Raw genomic sequence first — 20,998 nt, 5'->3', positions numbered from 1 at the left:
CACCACAAGCTGTCTTAATTTCCCAACCTTAAAACGAGAGGATACGCTCTCCCCACTCCCCCTTGCCATGCTTTTAAACCATTTGTGAGCAGGGATTTTTTTTCTTCCTGTGTGTAGTAAACTGAAGTTGAGCTCCGGAGTGGTGTACAAAATCACATTTGAACGGGCCCCCTAAGATTCATTGCTAGGGTTATTTTTTTAACCAGGTCACAAGTAGAGACCTGCATGATGAACTTTGGGAAGGTCTCATGTGCCTGCCAGGCACGTGGTTTTCTCTGAGTGAGTGCTTATGCTCTCTAGGTCCTGACCCTCTGGTCCACAGGAAGGCCCATCACCCACACCGAGCTCGCCTGGGCTTCGTGGGACTTTTTGTCCAGGCAGACTCTACAGAGACATATTTGTGGATTAGTCAACAACAGCGTGAGCTCCAGGTAAGTGCCCTCCCTTGTGTTCATATGCGTTCTTGTAGACTGAGATTTCAGACAAGCGAGCGAAGACATACTTCAGTTTTATTGTTGTTTAGGCATGGATAGAAACATTAATTCTTTTGCACTCTTGGTTCTTGAAACGTGCCTATAGTGAACTCAGAGCAGTGAAAAACCCGGCTCCTAGGATTGACGATTTAAAGTGCATAGGAGATCTAGCAGAATCCCAAAAGGCGAGGAGTTGTTTTTATTCCTTTTTCGTCGCTGTGGAAATTGAAGGACATTTTTTCTTCTCCTCTCCTCTGTGTTCCCCAGATGGCAGTATGAAAATGTTCAGCCCTTCCCTATGCTTTCCCTTGTGATCTTTGGACATTTCTTCTCTGTATTTAAGAACTATTTGTAGTGTTATAAACAAACAGGTGATGTTTGCACACTCCTTCACAGGACTCTGTTACCACTTTTCCTGTTTAGAGTCACACCCGCTGCATGTTTGTTTTTTGTTTTTAAAAATGTGTATCACTTGGCAGTGTTCTCGCACCAAAAGAAAAAGATATATTTGTATATAAAGTAACTTTTTTTGCGTGTTCACGTTTTATTTTGGAAAAACAGGTGTTTAAAAATTTTAGAATTTTTTTAACAAAATTCTAAAAAGAAAAAAAATCACAATATTTACAGAGATAACAGAATGGCTTAGCCATGCAAAACAAATTACTTTGGTTTTTCCCCCATTTTACTTTGGTTTAAATATTGACCAAGATTATAATTTTTTTCTTTTTGCCAAATAAAACAGTAACAAATCAAAGTTGAGAGGCATGTAACAGGATTTCCCTCTAATATTTTATACAGCATAGAGTTTATAGGACATCTTATGTATTTAATCCATGCCAATGCACTACAGGAAGCTTTTATTAAGACATCAGTCACTACTGCCCAGACATTTAACATTTTACAAATTTACAAGTAACAGTGTTTTCTTCCCCCTAAATAATGCAAAAGTGGCAAAATACATTTCCTAACGTCCATCTTTTTCTTTTTATTTATTTATTTATTTTTGCCTACCAGTCTGTAAAGACTTGCTTTTTCCCTGGATATTTGTAAATGGAAACCTGACGTTCTGCTTACTCTACTGTTCCTCTCCATCAAAGCTGCCTGTTACTTTCTTCCAGAAACTAACCTTCCGCATAAGATGAAACTTCTCTCCCTTAAGTACAACTTGCTATTGGCCATTTACCCTAACACGTTTTCTTATCAGTACCATTCTAAAAATTCCCTCAAGCATAAAACATGTTTATAAAGTTACAAACTTGAATGTAACTAAAGATACATAGACATTTCATTGTTACAATTATATGTACTGTTTGATAAATTAGGTACCAGTTAAAAACACTAAAATTATCTCAAGGTGCATTCAATATCTGTAGCATAGTTAACAAAAACACACAAAATATATATATATATATATATTCTATTTTTGTGGGGAAAAAAATGCAGCTTTGATATGACCGCTTTTTAAAAAAAGTTTCCAATTCTGACTGGTATCTTTTTGAAATGAAGAAAAGGTACAGTACTTTAAGGCAGCAGATAACATAAAGGAATCAAAATTAATCCAGAATTCCAGTTCCTTATCCTAATTCTAACATGAAAGATGACTAATAACGTATCAATAAAATGTGTGTCTTGCTCTAGAAGAAAAGGATTATTAGCCACCGTCTGTATGTAGGCTAGGAATTTCTCATTGTGTTCCTTGCTCAATACCCAGCCTTCTCCATGGAAACTCTTTATTCCCTTTCTGGCTGTTTAGCTTTGCATGGTTTTTTTTAAATGTTCGCTTTTATTAACAATTTTGTTTAGTCTTGTCACAGCTGTCACCCTTCCTCTTTACTGTGATTTCAAAGAATGAAAAAGGAGCTTGACATTTTCCTTTAAGACAATCTTACACTCTAGGTACTTGCTACAAAGCAGAGGCTTCACTGATAACAATCAGAATTAGACATGTACCTGCTCAAAGGGTGTCGTAAAAACAATTGAAATAAAACCATTACACTATACATCAGATTAACAGCAACTCCCAGAACAAAGCCTTACAGTGTATAAAAATAGCTACGTAAAAAATTTACATAAAGGCAAACAAAAAGAAATCTTCAGTGCAGACATTTACAAAAAAATATTTCAAACAGAACACAACATGGTGACCTATTATCATGGCTGTTGCCAAAATTAGTTTGTGGGGTTTTTTTAGCTTGACATAATTGTGTCTAAAATCCTTTGAAAACTTGGTAGTATGATCTGTTTAATACTTGAACCATGAATAGCTGTCACTTCTTTGTATATGTTTAAATACAATCCATGTTCATGCTTCAATTGGTCTATATGTATTCTCTGAAAATATGAAAGATAAAACTAGTTAAACATTTTAAAATATGTTAACCAAAATAATGACTCAGTATCTAACCTTCAAATAAACAGCCACATGAATAGTGCTTTCTTCTGCCGTCTCATCAATGATGAGAATACTTTCTTTCATGATAAGAATAGCTGTTGCAATATTGTTCCCGGTAAATCTAGCAAGTTTATCTAGTAAGGAATGGATTTATGGATAAGCTTTCCTTTATGTAGATCTACTGATCTGAAGAAATAAAATAATTAGAGTAAAAGATTTCACTGAAGGCACACGATGTCATTTGAACTCCTATGTTCAGCTAACTTCAGCTCCATCTAATCACCTCAGTATTGCAATGTTGCAGAAGGTACCAGGTCCAGAAAAAAAATACAAAACAAGCCCTAACCAAAAAGATTACAGAATTTTCCCATAGAATTGCAGTAGAAATGCTGGGTATTTAAACTGCAACTTTTTCAAGATCCAAATTTATTTTCAACTTTTAAATCATTCATACGGCATAATTTTGGTATTCCCAATTCCCTCTTTCAGACTAGTAAAACAGTGATACTGCTAGCAAAGTGCATACAGCAAGGCTCCATCTCTTTACATACTATATAATCATTCGACCTAGCGAATTCTGAATTTTTAGTGCAAAAATACTGTCTTGTACTTTAAAATTTCAGACAATACTAACATACTGAAATTATTAATGAGGAGAGCTGTCTTTATTTACATAAGGAACTTTTAAAATCTAAATACGAAATGTGATAATTCTACTCACAACGCACCACCGCTGAACACTTACCACTCTCATTTTTAAGAACAGTTGATGACTAACTCAAGAAACCTCAATATGGTTAGCCAGTTTCCACACTGTTGTGCTACCACGGTGTTAATTTAAAATAGCCTTAGCTGGTCAGAAAAACGGTCTAAACCTCTACTTTGGGTACTAAGGGGAGAGATGCAGCAGTGGCATATATATATGCAGCAGTGGTGTATATACATGTGAACACTGGGTGGTGCTGTTGGTGCTTTGTAATGCTCCTGTAATTCCTAACAGAACTTCGGCATCTACCTAATTATTTGTATACAGTTTATTTTATATAGATCCGAGTTGGGGAAACTTTCATACCTATTGCATTGTTACTAACTTAACATACACTGCCTCTTTCCAGGATAAAATCGATAATAGTATGAGTAGGTGAAATCTTGAGTAAAAGAATTATTTTGTTCTAAGGAAAGTTTCATGCCTCTTGTAGTGATGATGAATAAAGCTGACCAAGGACATAGAAACTGTTGCTTCCAGTAGGGGAAGAAGGTTCCTGTGAACACTTCAAGTCATAACTCAAAACCTTCTCTTCATATACATAAATATATATATACACAAACACATATACGACAGTGATATATTATACAAATTTGTATTTTCATTTCCCCAAGTATGTGGATTAAAATAAAGCCAAGTACTGTCTAAATGTCAGGCTTCTTTAACATGTGCGTATGCAGGTATGGATTCCTAACTGGCCAGGGGCTTGAGTCTGTCTGTCCTGATTAATACTGCACTGCTCAAAGTCACGCCACTGCCTAACCTCTGAAAGGTGAGCAACAGACTCCAAGCTACCACTGTGATCACTAGACAGAGATCACTAGAGAGGAATGGTGGACAAAGAGATATTAAACTCTCCAATACGAAACACTTACCTGGAATGATGACTGACACATTTCATCTCTTAAGTTTCAGATTTATGATTGTTTTCTTCTAGTTTTTTGTTTTCTTCTATATTTCCAAGATCTTTGTCTACATGTTTTGATGCTGTCCTATAATGAAAAATTAAGGTCATTTTTACGTGTCTACAGCATTTTGTTCCATCCTCACATTAATGACACTGTCTCCTCCCCTCTCAGTAACACATACAATTCTTACAGTTGTGGTCTGAGCAGAGCAATAGGCTTGCATATGTCTGTAAACAGACCAATAGCACCAGTTCCCCCACTGGGTTAGTACGCAGGAAGTATTGCAGTAGGGCTGTGTATGTGTGTTTTACTTCTTGAGGAATTCAGGATCATTCTGAGCTAGCAGACATTTAATAAGGCTAAACCAGTTGTGCAGATCCATGTTTCTTGACAAATTAATTGCGGAGCTTGTTTCAATAAACAAGAGTTTGCTTTAAGGCGTACTAAAACATTACAAGTGTGGCTCAGATATCTTGATCAACATAGCAATCTTTTGTGTACTTGTAGTAATTGACTTTCAGAGCCCTTGCCAAACGGAAGCTCTTTAACTGTGAAGAAATTAATGAAAATTCCAGCAACACCGAAAAAACCCACTCTGGCTTCCAGATCTGTGCTGGCTATGACTGACAAGCTTTGGGTAAGGAAAAGATTGTGTAAATGTTTCAGGGGGAAAAAAAAGAGGTATGCCTCATTTAAAATAGCAGGTCTTCCTTAATGCAAGTAGTAGAAATGAATTAATGAGTTAAGTGCTTAGTTTAGCTTAGCACAATAAAACCACTAAGCCATTCATTTAACGTGTGAGAAGCCTCACTGTCTGCCAAGGTGAAAGATTCCTGCAGCACTGCGATAACATTTTGAAGGCTGCAATTTTTAAAATGTAAGTGGGCAAACATGTTTGAGTGGGACCAAGTAAATCCCTTGTGTCAAAGCAGATTATTGTATACGCATTTTCTCTATGGCTAATTTGTTTCCCCTACAGAAAAGTAACGTCTGTTGTGACAGATTCACGCATATGCTCACCCTTGCGTCAGGGTAAAGACCCGTAGTGACACTGACTTGCAAAATACAATGAAGACACAGGTTAGCAAGATAGTGTGACATGTCACGCTGACACCATGCAGGTATGTACCTCCCCAAACCGCTGATCTGAATATTTGCTAGTGGAGTGTTTCTGTGCACATCCTCCATCTGAGCAAAGGCCGCTAGCAGTGGCTAAGCACTATGTGTGCCCTGAGTTGAAGTAGCCTTGAACGGTACTGTTAAGAGAGTACAGTTTAGTTCTTGTCTCAGAAGAGCTTCTGATGGGGTGCAAACGCACCTCACTCTACACACCTCCGGGAGCGCTGCCAAAATGCTGCTCTCTGGGCTGGGGAGCAGCATGTGAGGTGGAGTGCCGGGGGGCATGGGCTTCTGGGCCCCAAATCCCACCGATTGCACTGAATGGGACCATTCTAAAATCTTTTTGGTTTTAGAATCCTGAGTAGCTCTAAGTTTTAATGCTTCAAAGCTTCATTTACCTTTTACTATTGGTTTTAGCGTGCCTCTGTTATGTTTGTGTGGCTGACAGCAAGGTGTCTGTGCTGAAAACCCACTTACTGCAAAGATCCAAACTTCTGCTTATCACAGGCAAATTTAATTTTTAAAATGCTGAGATTCTATCACAAAGTAACTTGTTCTGCAGTGGTAAATTTCTATTGTGCAGTAACTTTCTACTTTCTTCTGGTATTCAAAGCCTGAAACACGTGATGTGCACAGAAGGAAGGATGTAAGATGCAATGAAGAAGAAAATTCAATGCTTTGGTAGAGATTGACCTTCTGTGATCTTAATAACCTTTCACAAATCTCTTTAATCCTAGTAAAAAAGAAACAAACCCTCAAACAAACAAAACCTTTAAAAATTAAAAAACTTTTTTTTTTTTTTCAATTGAAAAAATGTTTGTTTTAGGTGGAGCACAGGATTTAGCTTGTCATGTAGCTAATGAGTCTTATTTATCGAGAAGTCTTACAAAATTGGAGACAGTAGGGAAAGAGACGAAAAGCTGAAAGAATCTGGACTCAGGCAATTACCTGAGCTGAAATGAGCTGGAGGCGAGAAGGCAGTATCATGCATGTCTGCCCTCGTGTAACTGCTTATGTCTGCTCTTGGAGACAAGAGAGTGGACCTGATAGACTATTGGCATGGCTCAGTGCAATCCTTTTTTTTTTTTTTTGGCCTCTTATCGAGAGTTTTACAGTACCCAAAGCAGACTGAATTTCACATGACCTGACACTTAACAGCAGAAGGAACTGTAACTAGCATTACTGGTCTTTGATTAGGTTAAAATTGTTCAATCACTAAACCTGGGAGGTTCTGCAATGCGATCAGGTTTTGATTTTTAAAGTGGTCTATTTCAGTTCTGCATTCAATGAAACTGTTCCCCTCACTAAACATCACCCCTATCTTCTTAAAGCTAAAATGGCTGAAAAAGGGAGATATAAAAGGCAGGCAAACCAGAACTCTTTTAGAGGATGGTATATATACCACTTGCTTGAAATGAGAGCAGCAGCAGTTTTCACGTCTGACAATTCAGATAGATTTAGATTCTCAGTTTAATTCTCAATATAGCAGTTTAATTCTGGTGGTTTGGTGATCTTGCTGACTTTTTGTTTGTTTGTTTGTTTGGTTTTTTTTGTTCCCCAAATACTGATATCTAGGCAAATTCACCACCTCAGCACAAGCAATACTGCTGCCTTTTTTAGTGCTATCTAAATAGCATTATTAAGAGACAGAAGAGTGATTTTGCACTGAGTTGCAGCAGCGTGATCCATTGGCAGTGCTCTGCCAACAGCAGAGGAACAGGCGACCCTGGCATGGCACCAATCCTCAGGGCTTGACAGATGTGGCCTGAGTTTGTAACAGAGAAATGGCTCAAAACATGGTTTCCATCGCTTCCTGAGGTGACTTGAGGCACAGGACAAATGGTCCTTTGCCAAATTAACATTCAACAACAGTTGTTCCTTACTTTTATTGTGCATTAACTACTGTCAGCTTGCTCCATTTGCAACTCAAGAGTGACTTCCTGATGGTATCTGAGCAGCTGTGCAATGTGGTCCGGATAGATGGAAATCTTCCAGAGGATTTGCTGAAAAGGGCAAGACAGCCCACTTTGCCCAGGCCATCTCACACCCTTTAACATTATCTACAGCTCCACAAATAAAGCCCACACCTTAGCATGCTCTGGCCATATTGTTCTGAAGAGTGAGAAATGGGTTGTATGAATACGAGTTTACTATGTCTCTCAACTGGTTTTTTTTTTTTTAATTCATTTGTAAAACACAGATCATTCTGAGCTCTTGCTAAAATTATGACTCATATTTTATATTTATCTATGCTTGCTCTTCAGGAAAATAATTATCCTCAGGGAATCCTAATCAAAATCTCTCTGTAAGCAGTACCAAAGTGAGGTTTAGTTTTCTTTGGAGTGTATGTGTGTGCTGAGGGGCCGTTATTTTCATGGATTTTGTTTAGATACTGTTCAAAGCATTGTTTTTTATATAAAGACCATTTTCCATCTCAATTGTTTTGCCTGCTGTGGAGTAAATATAGACTGCATACAGATGACTCAAAACTTGTTGTTGAGTTTTAATTCCTGATTTCTTTTAATCTCACAAGTCTAGGCCTCACCCTCAATACTGTTTAAGGAAGAAAATCTGCAGTGCTCTTTATCCTTGTTACCCATCATTATCGCAAGCTTAGGTAAAGAGAATACTCGTAGGTGTAGCTCTGGGTGCTGAAGCAAGAGACATAAATTTTATTAAAGCTTGTATTACTTTTGAAAGGCATGTTAGACACTCAACTGCACTGTTGCAAAAGATTTTCTAGGAGCTAATGGTCTTATACATCCAAATCTGGATTATTTGCAACCTCCTTCTATTTACCCCAATCTTGCCCTCCACTAATTATTTTCAAATGTCCATCAGTAGGAAAAAAGGCACAGATGTTAGAAAAATATTCCAGTCATCAAGAAACAAGTGACCATGTTTTAATTTGTGCCACTTTTATAGAAGTTTTGTGACATGAACTGACACTTTCAGAGATGTTTACAACTTTGTCTTTTCTCTGGAAGGGAATTGCATGAAAAACAATACAAATGCTGAGTCTTGTTCAAAACATACAGCAAGTTTCCTACGTTTGGATTCATATGCTAGTTTCCTATAAAGTGTCAGAAAAGCAGAATTGTTACGCTTCAAGTGTTCAGTTTCAGAGACACTAGTTACACTCTTGATTACTCTGACCCAAGAAGAATTTAAAGAGTTTGGTGTGCTCTGAGTATGAACAATCTTAACACTGCTGCTGTGCTTCAATTTGCACAGCTGAATTTTCCCTCCCTGAATTTTAAACCACTTTAACCTTGATCTAGCCTCATTTGACTTGAGATTTGTGCATCTCCAAACCCCAGGAGCAAAAATGGGACAAAGGTCCAATCCACATGCAAAACATCCATGCCTAGAGAACAGGGATACAGGGTGCATTATTTTCTTTCTAAACCTTTAATTTGTCCTGTACTCTCAGTTGTTTCTGGCAAGGTGAAAATTTCATATATAAAGGATTTACTGAAGATGGGTGTCCTAGAATCACTTGACTAAGGTCTGACACAAAAATTCTAGAAAGATTCTGAAGTGCTAAGTTATATTCTGTTCGGTGCAAATTAGTTTAAAATATCTTTTTTGGAAAAAGGAGAAATCTGTAGAAAACAAGTCTTTGGCCTTCTGCTCAGATGAAGGAGAAACATAGCATGCTGGGGTAGATAGCCTCAACTCTTTATTCAAGAGGGGGCTGGTTGCAGGATGTGGAATACAGATGAGTCCCTGATTTATGGGATAATATTCATAGTGAAAAGAATATGTGGCAATAATCAGCTTTTGCACCAAGTGGAGCTGAGGCAGTGAATAACTATATAAGTGATTTATTGTGAATATAATCCAAGGCTACAAGTATAATTCCTACTTAGTGTGGATGACAAGACAATAGAAGATTATACAAACCACAACACCAATAATGAAAAAAAAGTAATGTTTTTCTTGCCTCGGCAGACTTGGAAAGTTCTGTGCTGCTGCCTTCTCAGACTTTCCTTTGGCGTCACTTTGGGGATAGAGATTAGGTGAGTTACTGTTCAAGGGTGGGTTCAAAAAAAAACCTACTAACACTCTTGGCCTGTATGGAGACGGAGGGGTTGTGATTAGACACACGTTGTGTCTAAAGGTGTAAGGTGCTTTTTGCAAGGTCTGCTTTGATTTGTAGGCTATAATTCGTGCTGAAAACTTTGTCAGAATAGGTACTGACACTCTGCTTGCTCTTGCAAGTACGGTGTGCAGAAAGCAGGGAGGATAGCAACAGATCAACTTAAATATATGCTGAGAACAGGAGATTGTCAGTGATGATGCATCAATTAAGGGTTTCAGAGGCCATCAACCATGTATCAAACATGAAGACTATTATTTAACTATAAAGGGATTTTTATTTTGTTCCCAGTGAACGTGTCTAATCAATTCTAGCTCTAATTTTTACTCTAAGCTTGTAGAAGCATTGAGAAGTTGAGCATGAGGAAAAGAAGTGTTGTCCATTTAGAATAAGCTGTATCCTACCTTTGAAGCTGAAAAAGTTATCTTAAGTCATAAACTCATCTCAGGAAAGGACACACTGTATTCTAAGATTTTGTTAGCTCTTCCCACACTACATAATGGTACAAGAAAAGATACATCACCTTCTCTGCCCTCCTTATACCCAAACCACCTCTTCAAAAAAACCCCAAACCAGTGAATCACAGTTTCATAATTCCACATTCTCACATTCAAAAGGAAAGACAAAAAAAATTATTCTAGACATTATTACACTAGTAGAAAAGTGTGTGAGGAGGAGCTCAACATTCTTAGTACATTTTAATTTCTACCAAAAGAAGCATAAGCTTTGCAAAAAATATTTTTTTTTTCGTGTATAATATCTGAATGTGGTTCTGTGCTTGGGTAATTTATAGCAATTCTTTATTTGAAAAACTTCCAAAACCTGCTCAGTTATGGCTGGAGTAAAATCCTTATATATTATCCAAAAAAGAGTATTTGCAAGCAGATGGAGAATTCCTTGTTGTACTTTCACATCAATGAAAACATTTGTTCATAGTAAAATCCCGCTGGTATATTTTGGATCTCATTTGATCTAATTTTAATGAAAGGTCATGGAAAGAACAACTGAACTTTAAGATTGCTTCTATACCTCTACTGATTTGTGCATGTTATGCATAACTACCTTAATCTTCCTGTTAAGGAGCTGTAAGGAATCCTTCAGAGAGCAAGCCTGCCCTCAGTTCTCCCTGGCGACAAATGTATGGGGGTAAGGCCAAATGGCACAGAGTCATGGCCATCTTTAAAAGGATGGAGAAACATGGTTACTTGTTGAGATCATCCAGTTTATTTTCTAAAGTGAGCCTGTGTGATAATAAAGAAACTTGAAAGCAAGCAGGACTCTCTGGCAAATCCTGTTTTATGCCTAGGATGGCTAAAACGTATTGATTTGGATGATAGCTTCTAGTTTTTCAGCAACAAAGGGTCTATCTTTACCAATTTTACTTCAGAGATCTCAAAGTATATAGGACCAAATGAATTAAGGATCTCTCTTCCCCCTGAGATAGTTTAGATTTATTCTGTAATTTATTCCATTTTTAAAGCAAACAAGCTACCGAACTTCTAAATAAAGACAGTTTCTAGTACCAGTAAAGCCACACAGAGTAAGGCCCACAATTAAGTAGCAGGTACTATATTTAAATGCAAGAATCGGCATAGACTTGGCTGTCAGGAAACAGAAACTCATTACAGGTGATGATCTATGAAAAGTCTTGGAGTTCCACCTCCAGGAGATGCGTCCTATTAAGCATTAGCACAAGCTGATCAGAGGTACCAGGTTTCCTTTCTCTATTAAATGCACCTACTGTAACAACTTTTCCCCCCCTCAGACTACTGGAATGCTGCAGGAAGGAAAACAAGTAAACATACATTTCTGCTTATGATTATTACTTTTTTTTTTAATTTAGTATCAAGTTTTCCATAAATTCTTACTTTGATTTCTTCACATAGAGCCAGTAGACAACACCTGCAACCAGAGCAGCCAGCAGAAGACCGACTACAATCCCCACTATTAGCTTTGCCTGGTCATTAACCTTTTCGCTATTGTCATCTGAAGCAAAGAACAAAAGTTAATGAGGTAACCTGTGATAATGTAAAGCATTACACCATTTCTAAAGAATTTCCATCAGAAACAAGAAAAGGAGTTAGAAAGTGAAAATTAAAAAAAAGTAGGCATTGCTCTTTAAAAACACATTGAAAGCTTCAAGAAAGTCACATTCTTAGTCAATCATGGCACTAGATATTTCAAATAAAGCCCAACTTTGAGGGACTGTGGAAATTGTTCAGTGACACTACATAGGTCTTGAACCAAGACAATCAACAGAAAGAGTTATGGAGATAGAAAACTATACATACCATTTCTATCCTCTGGCTCATCGTATTCTGGAATACTTACTGAAATGAAAAATATTAAAATTAAATTAAAGTCAAACTGTGTTCTACCTGAACATCACCTTTAATTGCCTATTTACAGCAATGACAGAAACACTGAAACTTCATGCAGTGTTTGCCAAACAGCAAGGTAATTAATCTTATCTTTAAGCAGAATTCTTTCCTTTGTAACTATAATATATCCAATTGAAGAATCTTATTCAAAACCTGTAATATTAATCTCAGAAATATTTCTGACTGAGTATTTCTGTGCTACCCTTCCACAAACCGTAGCTTCTCACCACCTTTCCATCATTGAAAAGTGACATTTGATTAAAGCCCAGTATGGCTGAATTCTGTTCTGAATCAAGTCATACCAGTAATAATAAACTGGAATTTGGAGACCAAAAGTTGATGTTACTTCAGTAATAGAGACTTCCATTTTCATATGTATTATACAATATGTATAATTTATTATTAATTATTTTGATGTATTACTATTTTGCAATATTTTTGTCCTATTATGTTGTACTAATATTGTTTTGTAATATTATTTACAAAAGTAAATAATATATTGCATACATGAGATAGCTAGCCAAGAAAGTCATGAAGACTAAGTAACTTCATCCAGAAAGCTATCAATAAATTTTACGTACTACTGATCCAGACTGGATTTACAATTGCTTGACTTAAGACAAAAAGGTTAAATATCTTAGCATCAACATTATTATGCAGACCTAATCTTCATATGAGTGTGAAGTGTGGATACTTTATGTGAAACTACAACTTTAAGGAAATGGTCTTTAGAAGACACTCACTAGCAGAGACATTCAGGGAAGTCACAGTCCTTTCTAGCTGATTTTCTGCAATGCAAGTTAAAGTCACATTTTCCTCAGGAGCAATTACAATTTTACTGGAAAATTTTCCATTAACATATTTGGTCTCCTCTGTCTGAAAAGGTATAAAAAAAAAAAAAAAGAAGATTAGTATCCTTGAAAAATGCAAAGAATAATACATGCATTACCTGTATTACACATTGAAAATGTTCAGAGGGAAATAACTTTCAACTAAGATTTCAGTTTTCCAAACAATAACAATAGAAATAATGCATTATTTTATTAAATGGTAATGTGAATATTTGCAAGAAAACACTTTGGACAAGATATCCAGTTATAACTATGTTTTGTATAATGTGCACTGTAAAACCACTGATAAAGAGGCATTTTTTAAGAAAGTTCACCACATTCTGTATTTGCTTTTGTTTCTTTCAACTATTTAAAAACTAGTCCAAGTGACAAAATTCTTAAAGAAAACCCCAAACTAAACTTCTAAGTTCTCATTTCGTTCTGTCTTGCTGTTTTTCATTTGCGTCTTTATAAGGAAAATAATCACTGTAAGTTTTCTACTTTCTGGCATTCCAAGCTGTTTCCACACTAAGCATTATTTTGCCAAGCTACATGTATTTAGTAGTACCTGCAGTATCTGTACCGTAATAGTGAGTGAAGTTGTTCCTTAAATTTGCTGTACATCATTCTTAGATTAATACAGTGTCTAGAGAAAATTATTTTCAATCATTTATATAGCTTCAAGACAATTCCTGCCCTATAACTTCAAGTAAATGGACAAATTTTGACAGCTATACATAATTTCTGTAGGATTAAAGCAAAACCTAATGGAGTAATGAAATCTAAAGGTGCACTGTGCATTGTACTTCCAGTCTCTGACTGCTTGTATAGATGTCTCATTTATTTTTCCTGCTAAGGCAAAATGTGGCAATGCTTTGCATGTGATTTGGTAATCAATATGAAAATACTTCAGTTTGCTTATTTTCCAGGTATTCTTCCCACTGCATATGGGTACTCCTTATTTATCCCCCAGGATGACTGCATTATGGTTCTGTTTCCAGTGAGAAACAAGTATAAGCATACAAAAACAACTATAAAAATTAGGATAAAAACTGCAAAGCCCATAAGGAACTATACTGACTGTATTTTCTGACTTGTACTTGCCACATTTCATGACATTTCACCCAGTTAATGCCTACATCAAGCATCCATTTGCCTTCTTATGCAAGTTCTATAGTTCCATCATTATTTGTAAATTCCTTATGCAATGGCAAAATCACCACATCACTGAGATAAAATGACTAAGTACCCTCACTTAAAAATGCATATTTCATTTGTATCCTTTTCTTTTTCTTTCCAGCTTTGGCCAGCGGATCTTCTGTGCCTTCACTTGCTCTATTCAAAAGACCTTTATCATCAGAAATCATCCATGTTAGTATCATGTAGCTACAGCTACCACTTAACCTTCTCTTAGATAAATGAAATAGATAAATCTTAGATAAATCTCACTGCCTGGAAAATCTTCCTTGATTTTAAATCGCATCTCCTATGCACTATCTTTTGGTGAATAAAGTAGTAAGAAAGATACTTGCTTTATTTATGATGCTTCCACTACCAGTAACTGTCCATTGCACTGCTGGTTTGGGGAAACCTTCCACATGGCAGACAATTGTTTTAGACATTTTATTTGTGTTGGTTTTCTTTGTCATTTTGATTTGAGGTTTTCCTGCAAGAACAATATTACAGTTAACCATTTTGTTTGAAAAGGACCATTAATAATCATAGCTATCCACTCCCTTACCTTCCACAATAAGTTTAAGTGTCTTTCTTTTCTTTAACCCTTCAACCTCCTGTAGAGTAGTTTCACAGATGTAGTTTCCAGCATCTTGATACTGAAGACTTGAAAATGATGGACTTGTTTGCATTCTGGTATTGTCCTGATAAAGTAAGGAGTTAATCTCTGAAGTCTAAAACTCAGAAGACATTAACTTCTAAATTACAAATGTGACTACTATCAACAGAACTTTTCACATGCTTTGGTAGATTAGAGGCTCACTCTTAAGTGTTCCCCTGTAAATAACTACATTTGAATAGCTGACAGCAACATAACAGCATGAAAAGTGGAAAATACTAGAGATTGATAAAAGCCACCTCCCTTCTGCTTTCAAATCAAGGGCACAGATGCGATCAATTGTTAGTTCTGAGCTTTTCTAGTGGGCTAGACAAAAACACGAGTGATACAAGCTGTTTCAGACACAGACAACTCTCCTCTAGGAACCAGGCTTGAGATCAACATATGCTACTAAACTACCATCAGGTATCATTAGTTTCCAGCAGTATACATTTAATTTAAACCCACCATCTAGGATAGCTACGTTTTTCACCAGCCACTGAACACCAGCTGCTAACATCCAATCTCTCAACCTGCCTTGCCCTTTCATTATGTTTATTGGAACCAAGACCAAGCTTGCCTCTGAGAAAACGATTAATGAATCCAAATTCCTCCAAATGGGCTTTCCTTCTTAGAGGGATCTGATTCTCAAAGGGCCTTGTATAGACCATTTAAAAAAAGTTATATTTCTTTTACAGTAGGCATTACTTCTCTCCATTTGAAAATTGAAGCGATAATTAGAGTAACTGATTTTCAATCATCAACTTGAGTCAGTAGCTCTCATTTTAGCAATATGTGTAAGAGTCATTTTAACAATATTCTTTAAAAAGCCCAATGAATGACTTCCTTCCTTCCTTCCTTCCTTCCAAAACACTGAAGTAGCAGCAGTAATATGAAGAGGTGAACACTCAGATGAAGTGTGAAGTAGATGAATTACTGACCTTTATCCAGAACACAGTTGCATTTCTACTAGAAGAAATCGTGCATGACACAGGCAGGGCCTCTCCAATCTGTTTTGTGACTTCTCCGCTAGGAGTAAGCTGCAAATCCAAATCTGGGATAGAAAGAACATTTGTCAAAAGTTCATCTCAGAATGCCTGGCCCATTTCAAAGGCTTACCAAGAAAAGAAAATGTGACTAATTGCACTTCTTAAATTCAAGATTTCAGTTCTTCAATACAATCTAAATCAATTTTACAAGTAAGGGAAATGAGAGAATTATTCTAAAATAGGCACTGCAGAACATTCACATTTTTACTGTAATTACATGCTAAAAGGAAAAGCAAAAACTCACTAATCACTAGACAAATGGATACATTTTTTTCACTTTGTACTGCTGAAAGAATGACAGAGGAGGTACAAGAAGCTGAAGGAGTACTTCACATAGCAGTATGTGCATCTTGAAAGGGGAAGCACAGATTGCTGTGAGGGTAGCTTGCTATGGGCCAGGTAGGAATGTATCTTCAGGGGAGGACTCGTGCAGGTGGGGACACATTAACCTAAACAGTAAGTGTGGAGAAGAGGATAGGAGGACAAGGGGTAACTTTCTCAAATCTGATAAAACAAGTTGATTTTTATCCTCAGCACCTGGAGAGGATTAGGATGGTCAATACAAGGTGTGTGAGACATGATACTGTCTGAAAGGGCGAGGGGTCTGAATTATAGGGTTGGGGAGCTACAAGTGAGGCCCTTTGATTTATTTGTTTTCATTTGTAACTTAAAAAAATGGTTTTGTGTAACTCAGAGTCCAAGCTTTGCCTGACCTGTTTTGGCTCCAGAGAAATTGCAGAGTCAGTGATAGCTGTGTTTGACACAAGGCAGGGTGAGTGCCAGTAACAGAAAGGTCAGGAAACACTCACTGCTCTAGATTTTTCCTAGTATATGGATTTGGCGGGCTAGCAATTTCTTTAAAAAAAAAAAAAATCCTACACTGAAAGAAAAGGAGAGTTTGCCAAGCTAAACCTCTATTTTGCTTCCCCTCTCATAGTGCCTTGCTTGTAAGCCAAGTTGCCTGGTTGAATGACTATCACAGATGCACACACACACACAGACTCAAATAGCAAGCCCGCATGATTTCATCACGAATATAGTACTTGCTGGAAAAGGACTGCAAAACATCCTTTTGGCTTTTAAGCAGAGTTTAAAAAGCTTAAGGCAAAATGACAGTTGGTAGGGGAAAGCGAAAATAGTGAGTTTTCCTTCACAAAACAATGAACTTAGCTACTGGCTTCATTCAGTGGTTGCCCTGGGAACACCATTATAATTAAAGGCAGAACTTCAGGGAGCAACTAGGGTCCATCCTGTACTTTAGTCTGCATTATTATCTGTGTTACGAGTCTAATGCCTAGTTTGAGAGGTCACAAGAACTATACTTTCATCTGTGCCTGAGTAAAGCAAAGATCTTACTGAAGAGATAAAATGGCATTTTGTTTCTGTAGTCCTATGGGGATTTCTTCCCCTGCCTCCCCAAACTAGTAAATGCAACCCAGCTAACAAAGTACTCCAGATCTTACCATTGTTTCCACAAGGGGCGGGGGCGAAGACAAGACTCAGCCAGCGAGCAATTTGTATATAGATTCAGGCAGTGCATGGGATGTGTTTCTTCTTGCTCTGTTATTCTTGAGCACATACTACCAAGGCAGGAGGGTGGTTGAAGAAAAAGCTAAGATTTTTTTTTTTTTTCTCCTCAGGGTCACTTTCCTTCAACATCTACTTAAACCTTTTGCTCTTTGAAGCAATAGCACCTCAAACCCAACAGATCACTGAAGACCATGCAGAAGGGATTCCTCTCACATACACCATAGGAAGCAGAAACTCATTAAATTTTTGGCCTTCATCTCAAGCAAGATTGACACTGAGTCCAGAGCAATCCTTCAACCCAGTCTTCCTCAAGGGTAGCATGCCTGCGCCCCCTGCCCCTCCCCTTTTTGTGGTATAACTACAATCCCTCTCACACAGTGGTCTTGGTTGCTATAGAAGTTCAGGAAAATTTACAGTGTGTGAGATGAACTGCATAACTCAGAGCAGTATTTGTAAGGTGATTTATGAGGCAAGTACAGAATTAAGCTACTGTTTAACATAGGATCCCCTCTAGGAACTCTTATATAGAGCAATTTGATTTGGATTAATATTCTGCCAGTTTATCTGTAGGGTCCACAAAGAAATGTGATGTAGATACTTTTACCTCTCGATTTATACAGTCCATTAGTAAATAATCTCTTCTTGGTACAGAAGTATGAGGAGTAAATATTTCTTGCATACAGAAGACTGTCAAAATTCATTTTACTTGCCGTTGAAAGAAATTGTTGCAAGAATTTTCCATACATTTCCCATTTGGCTTTGAAATGTTCTTCATACACAAACTTCTCATCAGGCACCATTTTCAATATATACTAGCTCTTAATGTGGTCTCACTTGAAGTCTTGCATTGATTTCAGTGCCGTCTTTGCATACCAAGTAGCACAGGGAAGAGGCAAAGAAGGCATTCTGCATGTATTACCACATCATGTGAGAGAAGTATGGAATTAATGTGGGGAGGAGTGGAGCAAATATTTCAGTTTTGAAACTCTACTGCACATATAGGACTGGGTCCCAGCATTTAAAGGAGGCCTCCAATGGAACACTGTGCTACGACTGAGAAAACTATGCACAGCACTTGCCTGTAGTCTGAGCTCCCCAAATATACTAGCAGACAACCAGAAACTTCTCCCAGTACACTGAGAATAGCCTTTTTCCATGCAACATTCAAAAGGTGATTTCCCCTGTGTTTTCAATGAGTCTGTAGCACAAGAAAAGACTATAAAAAATACCTATGGAGACACACAAATGCTACATTTCTAAACCCTTTAATTTACTGGAAGGTTTGCAAACCTATTTCCCCAGAAAACACGTTTTAGCAGAAAGGAAAGCATCACTAAGAGGAAGTTCCACAGCCCTACTCCATACCGGGTTGTATGTGCAGAAACAGTTACAGCAAGAGATAAAGAAAAGGGATGGTGGGAAGAAGCAGTCCCCTGCTTCTTCATAGCTGAGGGAAGGTACACCCATTCTCTACTGCTAGGTGCTTTCCTTGCCTTGCACAGTGTGTGCTTCTATAGCAGTTTGAGTGGCTGTAAACAGGTTTTGCCCCAGCCCCTTCCCTTTTCCTTCCTGGCTTCTGCCAGTTTTGCTCACCTGATCCTGAGCAAAGTCCCTCAAGGCACAGAACTGGCAGAAAATTAACAACCTAGTGTAAAAAAAACCAAACCCACAACATAAATCCTGTTCTGTTGCTCCCTCTGTTTGAGGGACAAATCACGCCAACCACAAGCACTCAGGTCTGCCAGACTTCAAACTGGGACCTTGCTACACAGATCCTGCACCTTCTCTGAGGGGCAAGAGCCCAGGTTGTCCAGATTCTCCCTTATGTTCTGTGGGTAAGGAAGAGACTTTTCTTCCCCCCTCAATTTGCTTTATAAATAAAGTATTTCCCTAAACATTATGGGTAACTCAGATGCTTTAATGTCAATTTTCAGCTTTCTGTGAATCTCATAATTTACATTCATCTTGGGAAAAAAGAGCTTGGTATTGTGCCAGAATATTTTGCTGCAAAAATATTTAAGGGCTATAATGTGCTAATGTATTTTCATACCAGCAAGCAGCTTTCCCTACCTAGACACTGAAAGGAACCAGTGTAATTATAATGCTCAATAAAATCTGTTTGGGAAAAAGCAGTACAGTTGAAATGTAACAAATTAGTATAAATAGATTCACACATTTAAACTAAAATTATTATATTGCCTGTTTTTTGTTGTGGTTTTTTTTTTTTAAGTGAAAATAAAAAAAATTCTTAAGTGCCAAGATTGGATGTGAGGAAATGAAAAGCCCCAACTTAGAATGAAGGCTTTTTCAGTGTAACAGCATAGACAGGAGTATTCATCCATATGTGAAAAGGTAAGCAATAAAGGAAAAGAGGGAGAAAAAGTAGGATTTGATAGGCATTAATAAGTAGTACTTGAAGGAGAAAAAACATCATGGAGGCAAAAAAAAAAATCTGAAGATCTAACACCAAAAATATATACGTACATTAGAATCAGAAAGCACTACAAATTAGGGAGTTATACTGAAAAATTAATATAAAGCAAGCAACTGAAAGATGGAGGGGATATTATAAAGCATCTATGGATTTTACGACTTTTTCAGAGGAGTTCACCTCACAAGAAAACATGCTGCAGAAATGCTTTAGACCAGCATAAGACAAGACACCAAAGTAGCTTTAAGACAGACTGTCACACATTCTGGGCATTCAGGAAATTACAGAACTACTCCAGGGCACTGCGCCTCACTAAGCAAAAGCTTTATTGCAGGTAGAGGTGCTTAAGAAAAACAAAACAAAACGAACCCTATGTGAAGCAAAGCAGTAGGGTACTAGATTGTATCTGTGAGTTCCGAGTAGCTGTACTAGCTGCCAACACTGGAAAGACTTTTGTCAAGAAAATACATGCTTCTCTCGTGTAGTAAAGCTCTTCTGACATGCAGACAAAATAGCAGAGAAAGGAGAACTGGCTTGTTATAAATAACTTAGAGCTGAGGAAACCATTCTTCAGAGTAACTATTTATGGAAGTACAAGTAGACATGCGATCCACTTGGGAGTAAAATAAAAGGGTCAGTTATACCACAGCAAACTATCAGCAAGCTACCTTTGATATTGGGCAGCTAGCGGCAGTAGTACAGAGCTATCTTCGGATCTTAAATACCCTGACTCTTGGCAAAGAGCAAGGGTGGGTAGGAAAACAGCAGATGACCTTATTAAATGCAAAATATTCATTAAATGGAACAGTATAATTATTCATGTTCAGATATATTCTGCATGCATTGTACCTCTTTCAAGGAAAAAAAAATCAAAACCAAGTATACGAACATTAAGTTTCTTTTTATGTAAAGTATAACTACTCTGGAAGCCTTTAAACTTCATTATCCATCATGTCCCTTTGAACCTATTAAAGGTATTTATGCTACTAGAAAGACTACAGACCATCAATGTTTCTAGGGGAAGCCTAGTACCATTGGACTGAGTCTCATTTCACAGCCTGATAGTATAGCAAAGTTTGAAAGAGTTCTTGCTCTGTTTTCTCACATAAAGACATTAAAAGCAACCATTCAAAAGCAACCATTGCTTCAATGGTTCAATCAGTTCAATGGCTGCTTTTAAAGTGAT

General features: G+C 37.3%; 1 protein-coding gene across 1 annotated transcript in view; it reads right to left on the bottom strand.

The window, feature by feature from the left end:
* Positions 1-491: 491 nt before the first annotated feature.
* The window catches only part of ALCAM (activated leukocyte cell adhesion molecule), a 120,079-nt gene continuing 99,572 nt past the window's right edge, over positions 492-20,998 (bottom strand). Inside the window, exons 9-16 of the mRNA XM_075514646.1 lie at positions 15,744-15,856; positions 14,713-14,848; positions 14,500-14,637; positions 12,885-13,013; positions 12,052-12,090; positions 11,629-11,746; positions 4,507-4,623; positions 492-2,804 (exon numbers count right to left, since the gene is read on the bottom strand). Of these exons, the coding sequence (XP_075370761.1) occupies positions 4,536-4,623; positions 11,629-11,746; positions 12,052-12,090; positions 12,885-13,013; positions 14,500-14,637; positions 14,713-14,848; positions 15,744-15,856 (761 nt within the window). The 3' untranslated portion in view covers positions 492-2,804; positions 4,507-4,535. The remainder of the gene's footprint in view (positions 2,805-4,506; positions 4,624-11,628; positions 11,747-12,051; positions 12,091-12,884; positions 13,014-14,499; positions 14,638-14,712; positions 14,849-15,743; positions 15,857-20,998) is intronic.

This window comes from Mycteria americana, chromosome 1, assembly GCF_035582795.1.
Source record: "Mycteria americana isolate JAX WOST 10 ecotype Jacksonville Zoo and Gardens chromosome 1, USCA_MyAme_1.0, whole genome shotgun sequence".
Lineage (NCBI taxonomy): Eukaryota > Metazoa > Chordata > Aves > Ciconiiformes > Ciconiidae > Mycteria > Mycteria americana.
Note: the sequence above shows the minus strand (reverse complement) of the source record. Positions and strands in the feature narration are given on the sequence as shown.